At 37.6% G+C, this 22,392-nt stretch overlaps 1 protein-coding gene across 3 annotated transcripts in view; it reads left to right on the forward strand.

The window, feature by feature from the left end:
- Rbm27 (RNA binding motif protein 27) overlaps window positions 1-22,392 on the forward strand; it is a 69,806-nt gene that overhangs the window by 20,827 nt on the left and 26,587 nt on the right. The window contains exons 4-10 of one of the 3 annotated variants that reach the window (XM_031365572.1): window positions 3,542-3,633; window positions 4,244-4,437; window positions 5,271-5,531; window positions 6,740-7,033; window positions 10,710-10,844; window positions 18,105-18,269; window positions 22,041-22,190. In XM_031365572.1, the coding sequence (XP_031221432.1) occupies window positions 3,542-3,633; window positions 4,244-4,437; window positions 5,271-5,531; window positions 6,740-7,033; window positions 10,710-10,844; window positions 18,105-18,269; window positions 22,041-22,190 (1,291 nt within the window). The remainder of the gene's footprint in view (window positions 1-3,541; window positions 3,634-4,243; window positions 4,438-5,270; window positions 5,532-6,739; window positions 7,034-10,709; window positions 10,845-18,104; window positions 18,270-22,040; window positions 22,191-22,392) is intronic. The other 2 variants (XM_031365573.1, XM_031365574.1) reach the window with 2 other exon arrangements.

Consider the following 22,392-nt stretch of genomic DNA (forward strand, 5'->3'; position numbering starts at 1 on the left):
ATCCTCTGCTATACTCATGCTGCTGGAGCCATGAGTTCCCCCATGCATACTCTTTGGTTGGAGTTTAGTCCCTGGGAGCTCTGAGGGTACTAGTTAGTTCATATTGTTGTTTGTGCTAAGGGAGCAGCCACTACTTTTAACCACTGAGACATCTCTCTACTAGCACTCTTATTGACTTAAATGCTATATAATTGAACTGATCTAACAAAATATGGATGTTTTAAATAAAGATCAGCTGAGACCATTACCACTTACTTTATTCTTATATAGTGCTATATAGTTTCTTTTTATATATGCATGTACTTTAAAAAAAAAAAAACCTTTATTTTATGTGTATGGGTATTTTTTCCTACATGTGTGCTTTTATACCATGTAGATGTAATGCCCTCAGAGGCCAGAGGAGGGTGTTGGATCTCTTGGGTCTGGAGTTACAGGGAGTTTGACTTGCCATATGTGTACTGGAAACTAAATTCAGGTATTTTGGAAGAGTAACTGGTGCTTTTAACATGAGTCATTTCTCCAGCCCCCAACTTCTACTTTTTGAGGCAGCCAAAAGTGGCCTTGAACTTCTGATCCTTCTGCCTCCACTTCCCAACGGCTAGGTAGGATTCAAGGGTTTTGAGCCTGCCTCAGAAAGTCTTTAAAAAGTAGGCTAGTGAGGTTCTTGGTATGTCTTTTTAAGTAGCAGAAATGGAAACTTTCCTTGCATACTGTACAGAATTTTTTCTTTGGAACTTTTTTTTTTCTTTCCTGAGACAGGGTTTTTCTGTATAGCCCTGGCTGTCCTGGAACTCACTCTGTAGACCAGTCTGGCCTAGAACTTAGAAATCCACCTGCCTCTGCCTCCCAAGTGCTGAGATTAAAGGTGGGCGCCACAACAGCCCGGCTTCTTTGGAGCTTTATATAGTGTGTAATTTATGATCTTTGGAATAGGTACTAGCAAATAACTTTTTTCTATAGTCATTGTACATTATCCACTGGTGTATAAGAATCTGTTTAAGGGCTGGAGAAATGTTAAGAGCAGTGACTGCTCTTCCAAAGGTCCTGAGTTCAATTCCCAGCAACCACATGGTGGCTCACAACCATCTGTAATCAGATCTATTGCCCTCTTCTGGTGTGTCTGAAGACAGCTACAGTATACTCATATATATAATAAATAAATCTTAAAAACGAAAGAATCTGTTTAAATGATAATTGATTTGAATATTAACAAAAGTAATCCTGGGAGCTGGAGAGATGATGGCACAGTAGATTGAGCGCTTGCTGTTCTTCATGAGCTTCCCAGCACCCAGGTCAGAGCATGCAAACACCTGCAACCCATCTCTCGGGGGTCCTGTAGCCTTCCAGCTTCCCCCAGTACCATACACTTAATGCAGGGCACATTTGTGTCTGCAGGGACTTAAAAATAAGTCCTAATTTGAAAACCAAAATCTGGATAATATGAGCTTAGCCCTAGAGCTCTTCTAACTGACATCTGTCTGGCATTTCTTGGTCCTAATTTTATGTTTGAGTTAGTTGTGATTATTGGTATAAGCAGTAGTTCGCAAATAACCCTACATAAATATAATGGTTTAATTCCTGGTCTTTTGGACAGTTGGGCTTTTACAGTGAGTGGTTCGAAAGCAGATCTCAGGACTAGGCACCTCTTTGATCCTCAGCTGCATTATACTGTCAGTTGTTTTTATAATTAGATTATTGGCCACAAGGGAGACAGGCAAGAGAAATTGGACCATTGACTTAGTTCATTCTGGTGCTGAAAAACAACAGAAGACGTGTGCTCTAATTTACCATGCACATGGCATTTGTTTCTTTTTCCCAGAACTTCTTGAGACTTTATTTTTTAAAGAAACACTATTTATTCTGTGGTGTTTTTATTATCTAGATTCAGCTTGTTGCTTCCAGGTGGAGTTATGAATCAATTGTGTTCCTTGTAAGTTTCTAGAAGAACAGACTTGAATCTAGTTGGATGAGCGTGTAGTCTCTGCTGCCTTGTGGATGCCATTATTGTGCTGTTTACATTTTATTAAATTATTACCTTCTGGTCCATTCATTCATTTCCTGATTTTGATAATAAATGAAGAGCTTCTTCATTATTGGAAATTTGTTTAGTTCTTACAGATCTGATTCATTTGTACGTGGTAGGCTCTGAACTCCCCAACTTTTTTTTTAAGGGTCTCATGCTAATCCGAGGTTGCATTGAATTTATGATCCTCCTGTCCTAGTCTCCAAAATACTTGCTAGGATTGCTTTTGCATGTTAACACACGTGGCCAAAACTAACTTTTTATTTTTCGTTTCTTTGAGACAGGATCTTGCTATGTAGACCAGGCTCAGGCTGGCATCAAATTCACAGAGCTTTGTCTGGCTCTGCCTCTCAAATGCTGGATTAAAGGCTTGCACCACCGCACTCAGCCCAAACTTGATTAATTTATTTTTATTTTTAAATTTTGTCTTTATTATTTTTTTATTTTGAGACAGTGTCTCTGTATAGCCCTGGCTGTTTTAGAGTTTGATATGTAGACCAGGCTAGTCTGGTTCTCATATCTTCCTCTGTCTCTCCAGTGCTAAGATAGATGGTGTGCACCACCATTTCCAGCTTGCCTCTATTTTGAAATGAAGAAGGTATAAACTGTTTTACTGTATGGTATCCAGTGCCTGTTAGTTTTCCTGTGACAGTTTAGAGAATGATGTCCTTACTCTCTTCTTTTTTTTTTTTTTTTTTTTTTTTTTTTTTTTTTTTTTTTGGTATTTTAAGACAGTGTTTCTCTGTGTAGACCAGGCTGGCCTCGAACTCAGGAAATCGGGATTAAAGGCGTGAGCCACCACCACCTGGCTCTTATTCTTTTCTTATCCTAGAAGTAACTTACACTTTAAGTAACATAAAAGTTGGCGTGTTTGTTTTTAAAAAATACATATTATAATATTTTGTTTAGACAGAGTCTTGCTGTGTAGCTCTGGAGGTCCAAAACTCACTATGTTCATAGGCCAGCCTTAACCTTCTATCAGTCTTCCTGCCTCAGCTCTGTTATATGTGGATATGACAGGTATACATTACTATACCTGACTTTTTTCTTTTCTTTTCTTTTCTTTTTTTTTTTTTTAAAGACAGTCTTGGTATAGACCAGCTGGCCTAAAACATAGCAATCCTTCTGTCTCAGTCATATGACTGTACCACCACAGCCAGTAACATTCCTTTTTTTGAACTAATGTGAGCTTGTTTTTTACTTTTTCTGTTCTGACTTTTTTGGAAATGGCTTAAAACAGCATGTTAACTATGCTTGTAACAGTCTGTGAATAAACAATTTAACTAGAGTGTTTATCCTTTTTTTGAGAATCTGTTGGGATTTCTTTGTTTTAAGACAGGGTCTCAGGTACTCTAAGGATGCCTCACCTTTATTTCTCAGGTGTTGGAATTATAAGCATATGGGGTCACACTTGCTTTAGGCCACAGTATTCATAAACTGATTTATATCCTCTCTTACACAGATGACTGGGTTTGTAGCTTAGAGTGGAACTGGTCTTATTTTTAACAAATCTTGCAGGTATTTCAAGAGCCAGCAGAAGAAGAACGAGATACGAGAAAGAAGAAATATCCTAGTCCCCAGAAGAGTCGTTCAGAATCTAGTGAACGAAGGTTTGTATTTGTCTCTGAGTAGTAAGTTATTGAAAGCTACTTGTAAGTATGCAGAGTTATGATCTTAAGCCCTCTCTAAAGCATGAGGTGAGAACGTTGCCTTCTTTCTATTTTGTCTTGCTATTGTCTTTGCTTCTGTGTCTTTTATAAACAGTCATTATTTGCTTTCCCCAAGAGCACAGGGGTGGGAGCAGTCTCCTCAGAGAATTGTAATGAAATGTTCCATTTGTTTAGGGGTGTGCGGTATTAGAATTATCCATGTTAGTTAGCATTTGCCAAAAGGGTATAGTTTGGTGTATATTCACAGAGTGGTCTTTGTTTAGGATGACTTGTTGTGAACCTTTCAAACTTTCTCCTTCTTATTTGTCCTCTCTTTCTCTCATACTTTGGGTTCACCTCTTCTTTTTCATTTCTCCCTACCCTGTGTACTTGAAGTGGGAAAACCCTTCCCTCTTTTAATAATGGTTAGAAGAATTAGTGGTAGTCTTGAGATATACGAAAATAGACAGTATGAATTGTGATGACGTAAAGAGAGTATTTAATTCTCTGGATTTGTGTACAGATCTCATTTCTAGAGTCTACATATGGCTTTTATATCTGTGTATTATAGAACACGTGAGAAGAAAAGAGAAGATGGCAAGTGGAGGGACTATGAGCGGTACTACGAGCGGAACGAGCTGTACCGGGAGAAGTATGACTGGAGAAGGGGCAGGAGCAAGAGCAGAAGTAAGAGCCGAGGCTTGAGTCGGAGTAGAAGCCGAAGCAGGGGCCGCAGCAAAGACCGGGATCCAAACAGGAATGTTGGTGAGTAGGCATCAGCCCCGGAAGGCTTGTTTGACAGTGGGAGAAATGAAAACTGGAATTGTCTCAAAAGGCTGGATATTGATCTTCTTACAGAGACAGTACTGATCTTGTGCACCCTTAGAATCAAGCCAGTTTCTTTTAAAGTTATTCCTAAGTATTGAAACATATACCTACATTTAAATAATTTTTATAATGAATTTATTTTTATTTTATGTACATTGTTGATTTGACTGCATGCATGTCTGTGTAAGGGTGTTGGGTCCCCTGGAACAGGAGTTACAGGCAGTTGTGAGCTGACATGGGTGCTGGGAATTGAACCTGTGTCCTCTGGAAAAGCAGCCAATGCTCTTAACTGCTGAACCATCTCTCCAGCCCTAAATAATTTTTAGAATTGATACAAATGTCTTTTAATCAGTGGCAACACCACATAAGTAAAAGTTGTTAGCATTCTTTTGCTTTTTGTTTTGTTTTCTCTGAAAGTAATTGACTTGCTATAATAAGATTGCCCAATGTAAAAATTGCCCAGTGTAAAAATGTAAAAATGTAAAAGACAGAAAAAAAATCCTAAAACCCCAGTGGAGAAGGGTCAGCTTCTCCAGTGGACATACTTGATGTTGATACAGTAAAACATTGTTTTTCACAAGTTGTTTGAGATATGTGCAGTGGTAACATTCCTGCTCTTAGAATATATTACTAGTGAGTGCATTGAAGCTGTGGATCTCTCAGGAAGCTTAGGCTAATGTTCTTATTAGCCTTGCTGTTCTGAGATAAATGTGGCTTAAGCACAAAAATATGTGACCTCTTCATCTCTTGTTTCTTTGTCTCTAAAACAGAGCACAGGGAAAGATCAAAGTTTAAGAGTGAAAGAAATGACCTGGAGAGCTCTTATGTGCCTGTGTCTGCTCCACCTCCAAACTCTTCTGAGCAGTATTCCTCTGGGGCACAGTCTATTCCCAGCACTGTCACTGTGATTGCACCTGCGCACCATTCTGAGAACACAACTGAGAGCTGGTCTAATTACTATAACAATCATAGCTCTTCCAATTCTTTTGGTCGAAACCCACCACCAAAGAGGCGCTGCAGAGATTATGATGGTAAAGATTGCCTTCTCTTTTGTATGTGCTGTTCCCAGCTAGGGGAGCAAGGGTTGCAGGTACTGCCTGGGTGTATCCCAACAGCTTGACTTGCTTTTTTATATGAATACTAGTGGTTTTTTTCATATGCCATGTAGTGTTTTTTCAATTATAGTTTCCAGAAAATAACTCAATGCTGACATATAAAGAACTTCTCAATTGTTTTTTAGTATGGCTCAATTGGCTCTTAGTATGAAAATAGGCTTAACTCATTTATCATAAATACCCATAAATCCTTTCCAGCATTTTCAGTTATTAGCAGTACTATAACAAATAGCCTTTTATACCTTGCCTAGTAGAAATTTAGTGTTAAAATATTGTTTAAATTGATGGATACTATACATACTTATAGCATATAATAACATTTCAGTACATGTATTTGGTGTGTGGTAATCACATCAGGGTAACTAGCATGCCAAACTTATTTTTTTAGAGTTGGGAATGTTCTTGAACTTTTATATAGATATCTTATATCATAGATCTTATATCTAGATACAAAATATCTATCATATTTTAAAACAATTGTCAACTTTATTTTATATTGTGGATCATTGTAAGTCATTTTTCCTATCTACTTGAGTATTTTAAATTAAAACTGTATATAGCAAGAATGGTTGCTTTAAAATAATACTATGGATCACCAAAATGAAATTATCTTTTATTCCTTCCTTTCAAACCTTTGGTAAATGATTATTTGATAAAATACCTAATTTTTATTATTAAAAAAATATTTTCTTTTTTAAATGAGAGTCTTACTGTACAGCCCAGACTTGCCTCAAATGTGCATGTAACTCAGGCTGACCTCAAACTTGCAGTCCTCCTGCCTCAGCCTCTAGAGTGCTAGGATTACAGGAGTAACACCACACCTGATTCTTATTATGAAAATTTAGCAACTTGGTTATAGTAGCTACTTAGTATCTATCCTGTTTGACCCTAATGTTTTAAAATTTCAATATATCCTATTCTCATATAGAGAGTACTCTTGCCTCTACTTCAAGGGTATGTGGTCATTAATAGGAGAACACTAAGGAGATTTTGACTTCTTACAAAAAAAAAACCTACAATGTAAATTAGGATGTTGAGTTTTCTGGAATTTGTTTTATTCTTTGAACTCTAAGTAGATCGTAATAAGGTTTTTGTTTTTGTTTTTTTAATTTTAATTCTTACAGAAAGAGGATTTTGTGTACTTGGTGACCTTTGTCAGTTTGATCATGGAAATGATCCTCTAGTTGTTGATGAAGTTGCTCTGCCAAGTATGATTCCTTTCCCACCCCCTCCTCCTGGGCTTCCTCCTCCACCACCTCCCGGAATGTTAATGCCTCCAATGCCAGGCCCAGGCCCAGGCCCTGGTCCTGGCCCTGGCCCTGGTCCCGGCCCAGGCCCAGGCCCTGGCCATAGTATGAGACTTCCTGTTCCTCAAGGACATGGTCAGCCTCCACCTTCTGTTGTGCTTCCCATACCAAGTAAGTATGTGTTGGTTGAATCTTGTTTTGTTGATGAGTTGTATTTAGAAGAACCTTGCCCCTTTTGCTAACTGTTAAAATGCTTGAAAACAGTAATGGAATTTAAAATATACTCCCATAATAAAGATGTTCTTACTGTTTGCCATTCTTTATAGTATCTGCAGTGTGCCCTTTGCTTGTAGTAGTCTGACTTGTGTTGACCTGGAGATAAAACCTTTTTAGCTATTAGTATTTTAAGATGATAGAGAAGAAACATGCTGGGAGTTTTATGGATTTTCTTAGTATTTCAAGAAAATCTCTTCAAGAATATTGAAATAATACTTGAAATTTTTTGTTATAGAATCTTTCAGACAGACATACGGATGAATAACTTGGGTAGTATTTGTTTAATTGGCCTCAGTGATTCTATTAAGCCAACTTGATTTTACTCTCTCTTCATAGTTTTTTGGGTTGATTTGTTTTCGTGGGAGTAAATTCTAAATGCCATGCCATTTTAACAGTGTGGATTTCTATGTGGATTTCTTTACTGAAAAAGACTTTTTATTTGTGTGTGTGTGTGTGTTTTTAAATACTTCATTATTGTATCTAGCCAAATCAAGAGCAACAAATGTTTAAAAATGGTCGTTTAAGGGCCTGGGAAGATGGCTTAGTCAGTAAGAGTGCTTGCTGTGTAAGGACTAAGTTCAGATCCCAAGTGTTGAAATTAAAAGCTAGACGTGGCTCTGTCCCTGTAGTCTCATCCCTGAGGGGTAGTGTAGAGACAGGATGATTGCTAGGGTTGCTGCCTGCCAGTCTACATGTAGGTTCAGTTAAGAGTCTAGAGGGGATAAGGTGGCAAGTAAGAGAGCAAGACAATTGGCATCCTTCTCTGACCTCTGTACACATGCACGGGTGTACATACATACCTTCATACCTCACACACACATTAAAAAGGCTATTTAAGAAGTATTATTGGTTGCTAGCTGGGTGTGGTGACACACTCTTGTTATCCAGCACTCTGGAGGCTGAGCAGATGGTTGAGGTAAGGTTATGAGTATAGCAAGAACAAGGATAAGACTAAATTTTTTAAATTCAACCAAAAAACTTAGAGTGAATTATTTACATGTATGCAAAGGTGTAAGAAAATATCTATGTACAGACATTTAACATTGCATTATTAAAGAATAACAAATTATTATTTTAAAAATTATTGCCATTTAACTTAAGCAGTATGTCTCTGTTCCTGGTACTAGTGATAGAATTTAGGCTTCATTCATGCCTAGGGTAGCACTCTTCACTCAGGTTTATTCTCAGCCCCTTTTGACTTGTTTTACATAAGATAAGGATCTCACTAAGCTGTCCAGACTGGCTCTGAACTACCTTTGTAGTCCAGGCAGGCTTTGAATTTGAGATCCTCTTGCAGTGTAGCTGGGATTACAGGCCTGCATCATCTGGTTCTCTCCTTTTCTTCTCCCAGTTTTGGGGATTGAACCCAGGTCATTCTGGGCAAACTGTCAACCTTTGAACTATATCCTCAACTGTTTTTTCTTAAAGCAATTTATTTTGGGCTGTGGTATAGCTCAGTATAGTGGTTTTGACCATGTTTGAGGACCTGATTTCCTCCTTGCAAAACTAAAACCAATGCAGTTAATAAGTAAAAATAATCAAGCGCAGTCCTATCTATGTACCCACTACTAAGCTTCTCTGTAGCAAAGTATACATCACATTAAAGTTGGTAACAAAAGGGTTGGCAGGATGGTAGCAGGTCAAGGTGCTTACTGTGTAAGCCTGGGGGTCTGAGTTCAGTCCTTAAAAACACATAGAAGTAAGAGAGAACTGACTCCATAGGTTTGTCTTCTGACCACCATATGCACACTAGGGCCAACCTCCCTTCAATTAATAATAATAATAACACTGATCATAAGATAAGCCATGAAATAAATGGCTCAGCAAATCAAGAAGCTTGCTATCCAGCCTGATAGCCTGAGTTTGGTCCTTTTGCTCCTCATGAAAAAGAGAAACAGCTCCTACAGCTTGCCTCTGACCTCCACATGCATTCTGTAGCATGTGAGCTTACACATACAAACACATACACACAAAATAAAATGTAAAAGTGGGGAATAATAGATAAGGGTTTAATATACAGGTGTTAATGAAAACATGTCTTTTTTTTTTTCAGCTTTGCTTTTAGGGGGTGGTGGTGTTGGGCTGTACCTTACAGGGCTCTGTATATGCTTTGTGTCCTAGTTTTCTTTCTGTTGGCATGATAAAACAATGATTGAAATAGGTTTTGGGAGAAAAGAAAAAGAGTTTGTTTCAGGTTACAGTCAGTCTATAGTTGATGGAAGACAAGGCAGGAACTGAAGCAGAGAAAAAAGAGTGCTCCTTACTGACTTATTCAGCAACATTTTTTTATATAGCCCAGGGACCACCTACCCAAAGTGGGCTAGGGCCTTCTACTCAATTAACAATCGAGAATTTCTGCCTACAGATAAGTCTTGGCCGAGGCAGTTCCTCAATTAAGGTGCTCTCTTCCCAGGTGATTAGTTAGAATAATGTTGACAAAAACTAACTAGTACACTAGACAAGCACTTTACCATTGAGCATCACCGTCAGCTCTTCTTAACTTAGTAACTGTGAATATTAAATATTGATAGAAGGTGGTTAAGGAATAGCTTAGCAATTGTTCCTCTTCCTTAGAACATGAGTTCAGCTCCCAGCATCCACATGGTGGCTCAGAACCATTCATAAGTAGTTCTAGTGATTCTGATGCTCTCTATAAGCACTAAGCACAATTTTATGTGCTGTACATACATGCAGGCAAAACTATCCATACATGTAAGTTGATTATATAAGTCTTAAAAAGTGATAGGAAAAGATAACATAATGGAAGCTTAAGAGATTTTATTTTTAACACATCACTTCTACAATATATGTTAAAATGATTTTATTCTCCTCAGCGTTTCTTTTTATTTACCTATTTTAAATTTAATTTGTTATTGGGGTACTGACAGTTGAGCCTCAGGGTCTTGCAGATGTCAGGCAAACACTACTCCTGAACTACATCCTTACTGCCCTTAGACCTCTATTTATTTATTTAGAGACAAGGGATCTTGAACTTCTGTTCCTACCTCTACTTTCCAAGGACCCCACTTACGGACATGTGCCATCATACTGGGGATGGGATCCAAATCAAGTTTTTGTGGGTGCTAGATAAGCAGTCCACTAACTGAGCTACTACATCTCTAACCCTGCCCTTCATCCTTTTGTTGTTGTTATTTTTTTGGTGACAGAATCTCTCTTTGTAACCATGCCTGGCCTAGAACTCCTATGTAGACCAGACTGACCTTGAACTCACAAAGATCTGCCTGTCTCTACCACTCTCGTGCTCGGGCTAACAGCAGAACCACCATGGCCTGGCCTCACTATCTTTGATACTTTCCATGGTATTCACATTTACAGATTCCTCATTAATTACTTAATGCTCATGCCATCTACTGTTCCTCAAGTCCCTTTCCTCCCTTCTCATGTTTGCCTGCAAAGGCACTCAGTCTTGCTTTCCTTTCCTTGTGATGAGCATTGTCTATTGGAGAGTTAGGAGTGTCATCAAGATTAAGTCTGAATATATTAGTATTAGTATTACATTCTTACCAGGAATTATTAATCCTGTATTTGACACTTTTTTTTTATTCTGTAGGACCTCCCATTTCACAGTCAAGCTTAATAAACAGCCGTGATCAGCCTGGGACAAGTGCAGTGCCCAATCTTGCACCAGTGGGAGCAAGACTACCTCCTCCTTTACCCCAGAACCTCCTTTATACAGTATCAGAAAGTAAGTAAATGTCACTTCAACAAATTCTTAGGTTTTTGGGTTTTTTTGTTTTTAATTAAACAGATCAGTTTCTCATACACAGGGCAGATGAGCTACACAGTAAGTGGAGTGCCACCTGCAGTTGTGAGACAGGGAACAGAGTGTCTGCCTATGTTCTGATGAAGAGAAGAGCCTTTGTAGCTCCTGGGGATGGATTCTGTAAAGGATGGCAGTTCAGACTGGGTGGTGTACAATTCCAGAATGTTAGTGTGAGTGTAGCTTCCAGTCCAGTTATGCAATTCTGGTCAAAGGCTAGAGTTTTGCATGTTGGGCTGCAGGCTCTGTAGTGTCATTTCTGCCTGTTCAGGGCAGTCTAGGGATTAGTAGGGAGACAGAACATCCCAAAAGGTGCTTTTGATGGGTTGTCAAGATGGTAAGTAAAGATAGTTGCCACCAAAGCTCAGAACCTGAGTTTGATCTCTGGGTCCCACGTGGTGGAAGGAGAGAAAGGACTCTTTGCAAGTTGTCCTCTGATCTTCATACATGCAATGTGGCACTGTGTGAGTACACCAAAATGCTTGTCCTTGTGAAATGTATAACTGTACAATTGTATTCAAATTTACAAAGGAGCCATGTTATATGGCTGTATTTTAATTTAATTTTGTGTGCTGGAGTGGGGAGAAGCAATGAGCCCTCAGATACTGTAGAATGGCAGCACAGAGCCATTTCATAGTGACTGCTGCAGTCACAGCATTGAGCTTCTGCTAAAGGACTCTCTGAACACATATGGCCTGGTTTCTAACAAGTATACAAGAGTCAGGTAAAGTATGTCTAATAGTTACTTAACTGTGTGTTGAAGTGAAGATAGAAAACATAAATTATAGTTAGTTTTAACACATTTTTAACATTCATGTTTAATTTTAAAGTGGTTTTCTTGATTTATACCTCTTTAAAAATCAAGTGCCTAGTGATTTTGTTTACTTATTTGTTTTTGTTTTTTTTGAGACAGAGTTTCTCTGTGTGGTCTTGACTGTACTGGAACTCGCTCTATAGACCAGGCTGGCCTCAAACTCAGAGATCTTTCTTCCTTTGGTACCCGAGTGCTAGGATTAAAGGCGTGTGTAACCATCATCCAGCTTGAGATACATACACACACACACACACATTTTTTTTAAAAGATTTATTTATTATTATAAATGAGTACACAGAAGAGGGTATCAGATTTCATTAAGGGTGGTTGTGAGCCACCATGTGGTTCCTGGGATTTGAACTCACGACCTTTGGAAGAGTAGTCAGTACTCTTACCCGCTGAGCCATCTCACCAGCTCCCACACACGCATTTTTAAAAAATTATTTTTCAGAAACATTTTTTACAGGTCACTTAAGCCAGGCATGATGACATAACTCCTGTAAATCCCAGCACTTGGAACAGTCTCAGCCACATAGCAAGTATGAGGCTGCTTTGGGCAACTTAAGCTACTGTCTCAAAAAAACAAAACAGTCAGAAGAGTGGTTGTTTTACAGTGTTAGATAATGAGTTCTTAGTCTACAGAAATGGTGGTATGTCCATTTCTTATGTATATGTGCGTATAATTTGCTTTGCCTTTGAAACATTTCCTTATCTCTCTCATGTCACAAAGAGGCAACCAAGTAAAGTCGATGGACCTGTTTAAGATCCTGGGTCTTCACTACTCTCTCTCTCATCTAGGCCAAGTGACTTAACTTCTGTATGTACCTCAGTTTCTTTTTCTGAGTGAGAGTAATGTTACTTCATTGTGATTCTTCTGAAGGGAAAGTGTAAGGCATCTAATATGTCTTTGGCATCTGATAACCTGAAAGGATTAGGTATATTCTATGTAGTTACTATTTTCTTGTCAGATTTCAACTTCTTAAAATAAAGCCTGTTCTTAAATCAATGCCTTCTACCCTTCTTGTCTTTCTTGATGAGTACAAGAGTCAATTACTCATGTGGACATCATCATATGACTGACACACTGCTTTTTTCTACCTTAAAGATGTATGTATACTTACTTGAACACTAGCCCCACCTAGCACACAAAACAAGCTCCAACCTTGCTTTTGCTTTTTAAAAACCTAGTTCATCAAAACCCGTTTTCTTCTCCTTCACTATATTTCCACTAGAACCTCTCTTATGTTTGACTCACTGCCATTTTGGGTTATTTGACACCATTATGTTTGTGTAGGCACCTCTGCCAAAGTATAGCACTTAGTGTTAACCTTTGCCATGCAAACTCTTCAGTGGTTAGTTGCTGTTTCCTTCTGAATCATCAGACTCTTCTCTTAGGCTTCTGACTCTTGCAATGATTTAGGTCTTCCTTTGCTAATCTTTTTCACTGTTTCTAACATGCACAGTGTCTGTGCTCCTGCTGGGACTCAAGAAAAGGCATTTTCTTCTTTACTGCTACATAAATGCATTCTTTTCTGCTTCAAGGTTCAAGTCTAACAACTTGAGAAACATTCGTCTCCTAGTTAAGATTCCTGCATGACATAGAAGCATTTGCTACATAATGATGCATATTTAAATTTAGGTCTGCTTGATTTTTTTTTCCCTTTTATGAATATAAATCAAAAATCTGACATTTTCTTCTGTCTCATGGTCTTCTGATTAGTATCTTCTCATATATAGTACAGGTTGTTTTATTGTTGCTATCATTGTTTTTGCTTATGAGAAATCAAATATATACAAAAATGAAGATAATATAGTAACCTGAGGTATGTGCAGTATGATGAAGGTTCCTGTTACCCAGCTTTACTAGTAACCATTGTGCAGTTAACTCCTCATTTCTGTGAGTTAGCTGCTAACAGTTTAAAATGTCTTTTGTACTTATATGAAATCTTGGATTTATTGTATTCTAGGCAAATGGCATATTTTTATATTGTTACATTTAGTGTTGTCATAGTAAAAACTCTGCTTTTTAAAAGAAACTGGCAGTTATCCATTTATTTTTTTATACCAAATTAAGTATTGTGACACACTATAAATACTCTGCTTGGTGTTAATTTTTATATTATTAAATTTTTATATCATTATTATTATTATTTATTAAGTTATAAGATGGGTTTTCTACATATGCCTGGCTGTTCTGGAATTCACTATAGTAAGCTACACTAGCCTCGAACTAACAAGAGATCCATCTGCCTCTGCCTCCTGACTGCTGGGATTAAAGGTCTGTGCTACCACACCCAGCTGGTGTTGATTTTAAGAAATTGGGCAGTTGGGCTGGTGAGATGGCTCAGTGGGTAAGAGCACTGACTGCTCTTCCGAAGGTCCTGAGTTCAAATCCCAGCAACCACATGATGGCTCACAACCATCTGTAATGAGATCTGATGCCCTCTTCTGGTGGGTGTCTGAAGTCAGCTACAGTGTACTCATATAAATAAAAATAAATAAATCTTTAAAAAAAAAAAAGAAAGAAAGAAATTGGGCAGTTGCCAGTAATCTCAGTGACTTAGCCCAATATTCATTAACTCAGAAAATATTTGGTCAGTGTTTATCATGTGCCAGGTATTGTAGCATGTTATGCAGGGAGCTAAGATATCTTAAAAAGAAAGAGCATAATGTTTTAGAACTGGAATTCTGAATATTTGTTTTCCAGAGAGAGATTAATAACAGACCTAAGAATATTAGGGAACAAATATAATTATCAGCTTCTTGCTTTTTCAGAAGAAGGACTACATAGAAAAATATCTAGTATATTTTTTAATTTTAAAAATATATTTTAAAGGCGGGAGATATGACTTAGCAGTTAAGAGCACTGACTGCTCTTTCAGAGGTCTTGAGTTCAATTCCCAGCAACCACATCATGGCTCACAACCATCTTAATGGGATCTGATACCCTCTTCTGGTATGTCTGAAGACAGCTACAGTGTACTCACATACATAAAATAAAATAAATCTTTAAAAAAAAATTACATTTTAAGCTAGGTGGTCGTGGCTCATGCCTTTAAGATCAGCACTCAGTGGGCAGAGACAGGCAGATTTCTGAGTTTGAGGCCAGCCTTGACTACCGTGAGAGAGTTCCAGGACAGTCAGGGCGATGGATAGATGGATAGCTAGCTAGCTAGCTAGAATCTTAGAGTAGAAACAGTCCTTTTAATAATTACCATTTTAACTTTAAGACCAATAAAAAGTGTTTTCTCATGTATTTGTGTTTTACTACTTTATAATCTTAGATGCTGTGTCACTGTTTGTAAAGAGAATTAATTTGTTGGCATGTAGAATATTAATATTGGACAAGTCACAATTGTATCATTCAAACTGCTTTGTGAATTTTCTTCCATAGTTAAAAGCATACAATTTGATTCTAAAATATATAGGGAGAAGAAGGGAAGATGGCTCAGTAAAGTGCTTACAGTGTAAGCATGAGGATCTGGGTTTAGATCCGCAGCACCAAATAAAAGTCAGGTATAGTAGTGAGTGCCTGTAGCTCTAGTGCTGCAGGGAAGGAGACAGTTGGACTCCTGGAGCTCCTTATAGATTCAGTGAAAGATACTGTCTCAAAAATAAGATGTGAGATGGAGCAAAGTTGGTAGAATGCTTGTCTTCCATGCATGGAGCAATATAGGAGAACATTGATGTCAGCTACTTGTCTTCATATGCATCTCCCTACATGAACATGTACATACAGCACACACACACAGTTTATAGAAAAAAAATCAAAGCCCTAGAGGATAGCATCTGATAGCCATCTTAGCACTTAAAACTCAATTGCAGGGCCTGGTCAGATAGCTTAGTGGGTAAAGATAAGATGCTTGCCTGTAAACCTGCTGACCTAAATATGATTCTCAAGACCCTTAAGGGGGAAGAGAAAGCCAGTGTAAGTTGTCTTCTGACTTCTACACTTGTCTTCTGACTTCCACATGTTTGCATGTGTACGACACAGAGAGAAATAAATATAGAAAGTTCTGGTATTGAATCCTCACTCCAGTGGTCTACAGTGGAGATGGTGTGAAAAAACATTTGAAAATTGGGGAGGCGGCTCAAATGGATAACAAACTTGCTGTACAAGTGTGAAAACTGGAGTTCAGGTTTCCAGAACAGATAAAATCAGACATGGTAGCTCATGTCAGGAATCTGAGTGCTTCTCCAGTGAGAAGAGAAGCAGATTCTCTGGATTCTTGAGGACCAACTGATGAATAGCATGAAACTTGTACTAAACAAAGTGAAAAAGCAAAGACACCCAAGATTGTCATCTGACTCCACTTCAACACACCCAGTGGCACGCATGCCCACATTTATGCACATGAATACTCGCAGGAACACATGTACATTCATCATACATAAACACAAAACATACACATAAAAAACATTTGGAGAGTATAATAGAGTGTTTTGGTCATAGTTTTTTTTTTTAATATCTTTTTGTTTACTTGAGTTTAATGTACTTTCCTTAGTTTTCATTTTAAATACTGTCTTTAAGACAGATAAATTGGACCCTTAAAATTGTTCAAGGTGTTTTTTTTTTGTAAATAATATAATTGGTAATTTCCAAACTGTATAATTTGGTTTGTTCAAGTAAAGTAAAGAGCTTTATATATATTTTTAGTGTGTTGGGAAATTTGGGGCTGGAGAGATAGCTCATAGGTTAAGGACAGTGATACACTTTGAGCACCTACAGAACAGCTTACAACTCTGGGGTATGCAGCACTCTTTTTTGGCCTCAGAGGCACCAGGCATGCACCAACTCTAGCTACCTTCTTAGTGTTTGAATCACATGTTGTCTGTGGTTTTAAAAACTGACATTGTACAATCTTGCCTGTTAGTCTATAGTCTAGTTACTGATTACATGTACCAGGTACATTTATGCTGGATCATATGTTTAAAGCCATCATACAGATGGCATTATGTTTCTTTTGGTTTCTCTTGAGCATTATGCTTCTTGCTTTGTTTTGTTTTGTTTGTCAAAGAAAATTCTCTGTAGTAGGTCATAATTGATCTGTTTTCTAATGTTTGAGGGTTATTTTAAATTGCTGTTACAATATAGTGATTGACTAAATCTTTTAAAACACAGTTTGAAAGGATTGGTGTTAAATATGTAGTTACATCATCTGCTTTGCTGTGAACTTTTTCATGTGGACAGAGAAGATGGGAGATTTTGGTCTTATTCTTCTTACTACTATGAAACCAAGTGATTACTTTGTGGCATGTCTTGTCAGTTCATGTTGAAAATCTAAAGGGATTTTGAAATTGTAAGGCAGTTAGTTACATATTAAAATCTTTCTAATTTTACTATGTCTTATGTTGTAGTGAATGTCTGGCCTTGTTATATAAAGTATTCACTAGACTTTATAATAAATTTATGTTTTGTATGTTGTTAGGGAATGGTACTAAGTAGAAATCAAAGGAAGGTTTTACTCTGTAATACTTGTCTTTTTTTCCAAGTGTGTGGTATATGTGCATGTGCTTGTGTGTTTGTGTCCATAAATGTGTCCAACTATGTATTTTAAAACATAGTTCCTAATATCCACAATCATTTCCTATATCTAGTATTGGTCTGTTGATTTTCCTTCATCTTTTTTCTTTGTTATTGCCCTCTCTATGGTGATAACAAATTTCCATCACTTTTTAAATTTTCTTCTAGTGAACATTTCTTATTCTTTATGAGGCCATGCGTATGATAATTTGTATTTTTTACTGTTTTTTTTTCTCCTTCTTTTAGATATAGGAGTATATTTTGTGCAGAGTTGATATTTCACTTGTATTTAGAGAGATATGTGCATGACAACCTTGATATCTCTGTAGCTCATTGACTATTAGATTCTATCTGAACAATAGCTCAGGGTGCCTTTCTTTAACTCAATTGGTTCATTGCTCAGCTTTAGATAACACTAGCTTACATTTACTTCACTTAAGATTCAAAACAGTAGAAAGCTAGGTGTGGTATTGCATACCTGCAATCTCAGAACTTAAACCATGGAGACAATAGGATCAGGATTTCAATGTTAGCCTCAGGTATACAGTGACTTTGAGGCAAGCATGGACAAAACCCTCTCTCAGGAAAGAGACACAGAGAGACAGAGACAGGAGAAAGGATTCTAAAGGGCAGATTATGCAATGCTAATTTCTTTGTACCTTGATGCATCCTAACTAGTTGCATGTCTGTGCTTTCTTGAGTTAGAATCTCAATAATGTCTTTCTCTACTACTGTTCCTGTTGTTGTAATTTCTCTGTTCTTGGCTCACATCCTCAGGAAGTACACCATTGCCTCAGAGAAGCATTGACTCTCAATCCCAGCTGCCCTCCTATTCTTTCCTCTATAGGACAGCCCATGTATTCTCGTGAACATGGTGCTGCTGCATCTGAGCGACTTCAGTTGGGGACACCGCCTCCTCTGTTGGCAGCTCGTTTGGTGCCACCTCGAAACCTCATGGGATCCTCCATTGGGTATCATACCTCAGTCTCCAGCCCCACCCCTCTGGTCCCAGGTAAGCTTTGCTGCAGATGGCCATCCTCCTCACTGATCTTTATACCTTAAACTGGTCAACCTAACATATCACCTGGCACTCAGAGTTCCTATTAAAGCTCTTAGGTAGAGCTATTTTCTGTTTCTCTGTTTCTTTGGTTTGTCCCTAGTGGTTGTTGATGATTAGGTCCTCTGTGTGTGTCTGTCATCTCTGTTGTCCTGTATGTTTACATTCAGTGCCTTGGTAACAGTCACATCTTCCTTGAGGTAGTTTCTGATAAGCTATATAGGAAAATAGTATTTACTTGAGTATTTTTTAGTTAATGACTTGTATATTACAGAAGAACTAGGGTAATTTTTCTTTGAAATAAAGCCAAACATCTGGTTTCCTGCTGGTGGTGGATAAATATAGTTTCTCCCTTCTACTCTGTATTGTGTGGACAGATTGCTCATAATGAGTGTAGGGTTGTTGAAAATTATTTCACCCTTATTGACATGTATTCTGAAGATCTGTGGTATGCTTTGTTGGTGTTTTGATAGTATCTTTTAAAAAAGATGTTTGTCTTGCTAGTCTTTTGGATTTCAGTTCGTAACTAAAGGGCTCTTTAAAAAACAAACAAGGGTCATGACATGGTCCAAGTTAGCCTTGAACTTGGGATCTGAGTGGTAGGTTTTTGGGTGTTTGCCACTGTGCCTGACCTTATTGTAGAACCTATATTTATTCAAGTTCTGTATTCCCAGGGGTCATTGGACAAAGTCACTTGATTGTGTGAATTTCAAACCTTTTTGTAGCCTCAACGGTGGGAGTTTCTGTTCATTTGCTTAAAAGTTGAAGTAGGGTTTATTTTGTTAATTGTTAGAATTGGCTTCTGTCTTAGTGCTGTGATGAAACACCATGACCAAAGAATCTTGGGGAGGAAAGGATTTATTTGGCTTATGCTTCCACATCACAGTTCATCACTGAAGGGAGTCAGGACAGGAACTCAAGCAGGACAAGGATCTGGAGTCAGAGTTGATGAAGAAAGAGGTCATGGAGGGGTACTGCTTACTGGCTTGATCATGATGGTTTGCTCAGCTTTCTTCCCTATAGAACCTAGGACCATCAGCCAGTGGATGGCACCACCCATAATGGGCTCTCCCCCTACCCCCATCAGCCACTAATTAAGAAAATTTCTTATAGCAGTCTTATAGAGGCATTTTTCTCAGTTGCAGTTTGTTTTCAGATAACTCTAGCGTGTGTCAAGTTGACATAAAACTAGCCAGGACAGCCTAACTGTGGGATCTGTGGAATTTGTTATTTTACCTATCATCTTCAAACTGTATTGCTCAGACATTTAACATATTTAAATTTAATAGCTAGGATTTCCTTTTAAGCTGTACATCATTAAAGCATGTTTCTCTCAGTATTAATTCTGTCAAGTTGACTTAAGCAAGTGAAAATTTAGTGTATAGATCAATCAGGATAATGCTTGCCCCAAATTGTGAGGAACTAAAGTTGAATCCCTAGCACCTTTATAAAAGCCTGGGCATAGGGGCACATGCCTATCATTCTGGCATGGGAGACTTAGTTGAGAGAACTTCTGGGATTCACTGGCCAGCCATTATAGCTGAACATTCAATGAGACTTTATCTCAGAAAATAAGATAGTAATGGATTGATGAAAACACTGAGGATTGACTCTGTCTTCTGCATGTGGAAGACAAAAAGTTATAAGGAAGGATGTAGAGCAGGAACTGAAGAGATTGAGTATAAGCCAAAGAATACTCTGGCAGAATAACTGCTTAAATAGCACACCAAAATAGAGTTTAGTTTTATTAGGTTGCCACCAGGAAGCTTTGAGGCTGAATATAAGCCCTGAGAATTAATTTAATTCTTGTAATAGGAATATCATTGCTATAGTAATTTATTAACTTTTCTCAGCCATCCTAAGGAGAGAGCACAGATAACCCTAGTGACTAATTTTCAAACTAATTTATTATTTTATTACAGGATACCAGTTTTTAATCTATTGATGTTTTTCTATACTATACCATGAGCTATTTTCAAAAGTGAAAGGAAAGAAAATAGGCGCGATGTGGACAAGAAGGAATCCTTACAGCAGTGTTAGTATTGACCCCAGATATCTCAGTTGGTTGCCCCTCAGTGGCATTTAATTGTTCTAAACTTAGAGTTGGTGCTTAGAGAATATGCTTATGGAACCTAAAATCGGGAAATACAGTATTCAGGGCAAGGTTTAATCTAAGAGGGTTGGGAGTGATATGCTGCACCAAAGACTTCTGAGTTCTTATTTAGCTTATTTAGATAGGATCAGCACAGAAAAATGCTTTTAGAATTCAGGAAGTTCCTAAGGGGGATTGTTTGTTTTAAAGATTTATTTTATTTTATTTGAGACAGAGTCTCACTACATTGCTTTAGCTAGCCTGGGACTTGCCTTGTAGAACCTTGTAGATCAGACTGGCCTCAAACTCACGAAGATCCACTTGCCCCAACCTCCCAAATGCTGATATTAATGGCATGTACACCCACACCTGGCTTATTTTATTAATTTTTAATTGTGTATGTATGTGTATGTCTGTGTGTGGGTTTACACGCGTGAGTACACATGCCCATCTCATCCAGAGGGAGGGTGTTGGATCCTTTGGAGCTGGAGTTACAAGTGGTTGTGAACCAATTGACATGAGTGCTGAGAAACAACTGAAGTTTTCTGTAAGAGTAGTATGCTCTCTTAACCACTGAGCTCTCTCTCCAGCAGGTGGGTCATTTGTGAGCTTATACTCTGGATCATAGCAGTGATAGCCTTTAATAGAGATGTACTTGAACCTGATCTTGTAGTTTGAACTTTATATGAATTATTAAACACATTTTCCATAAAAAAAAAAAGAAACACATGAATCATAACTATGAAAACCAGTGTCTTCTGTCTACCTTGCTATGATTTGATTTAGAGTAAAGAGGATATGTGCCATTTGAATCTGTCATTTCTCTCAGAATCCTTTTAACACTAGTAAAATAGTTACATTGGGTTAGAATTTTAAAAATGATTTTTTTGTTTTAGAAAAAAGTATAAGAATGTGATAAAATGTGCTGGGCGGTGGTGGCGCACGCCTATAATCTCAGCACTTGGGAGGCAGAGGCAGGCGGATTTCTGAGTTTGAGGCCAGCCTGGTCTACAGAGTGAGTTCTGGGACAGCCAGAGCCACACAGAGAAACCCTGTCTCGGAAAAACAAAAACAAAAAAACATAAAACAACAACAAAAAAGAATGTGATAAAACGTACATTGAATAATAGGGTGGTTTTAAAATAATTATAAATATGAAATTTTAGCTTATCTACCTCTTATTTGAAATATGCTTTGTATTGGAAGCCAGCTATTTTTTCTTCAGCTTAAAAATTTTATTTATTGATTATAGAAATACCTAGAAATTGATGAGACACAAAACTCAATAGTCTTTTAATAAACTTGTTCATATGTGTAAAAATTGGTGGTAAAAATATGTATGGTTATTGAAAATTGAAGTAAGTGGTTAATACACAAGGGTAAACAACAAGACTGAGTGGATTGAGAAGTAAATATCAGTGTTGGAATTTGAATGTCTCTATGTTCATGAGAGTGGTACTGTTTTTACTCCTAAAGGAATGTCTGACATAACTCACAGAGAAATGTGTATGAATTGATGTAATTACATTTTTTTGAAGAACACATAACTCTTTATTTATAGTAATGAGAGAATAGTTTCAGCATTATGATTTTCTAAATGTTGGAGGGTTTTGTTTGTTTGTTTTGTTTTTCAGATACATATGAACCAGATGGTTATAATCCTGAAGCGCCTAGTATCACCAGTTCTGGTAGATCACAGTACAGACAGTTCTTTTCAAGAGCACAGACACAGCGTCCCAACCTGATTGGCCTCACATCTGGAGATATGGATGCAAATCCAAGAGGTGAGAGTGCTTTTTTCTGATGACAAACGTTATGCAGTAGTTGAGGAAATCAGACTACTTACACTTTTGAAAGAGACTATGTAATCATCTCAAAAGTCTTTTAATAACTTTGCTTCTGAAGTTTATTTCAATGGTACAGTTAGAATATATTTATTTTAGATACAGAAAATAATAATTTCAATTAGTTTTTTTTTTTTTTTTT

This window comes from Mastomys coucha, unplaced genomic scaffold, assembly GCF_008632895.1.
Source record: "Mastomys coucha isolate ucsf_1 unplaced genomic scaffold, UCSF_Mcou_1 pScaffold13, whole genome shotgun sequence".
Lineage (NCBI taxonomy): Eukaryota > Metazoa > Chordata > Mammalia > Rodentia > Muridae > Mastomys > Mastomys coucha.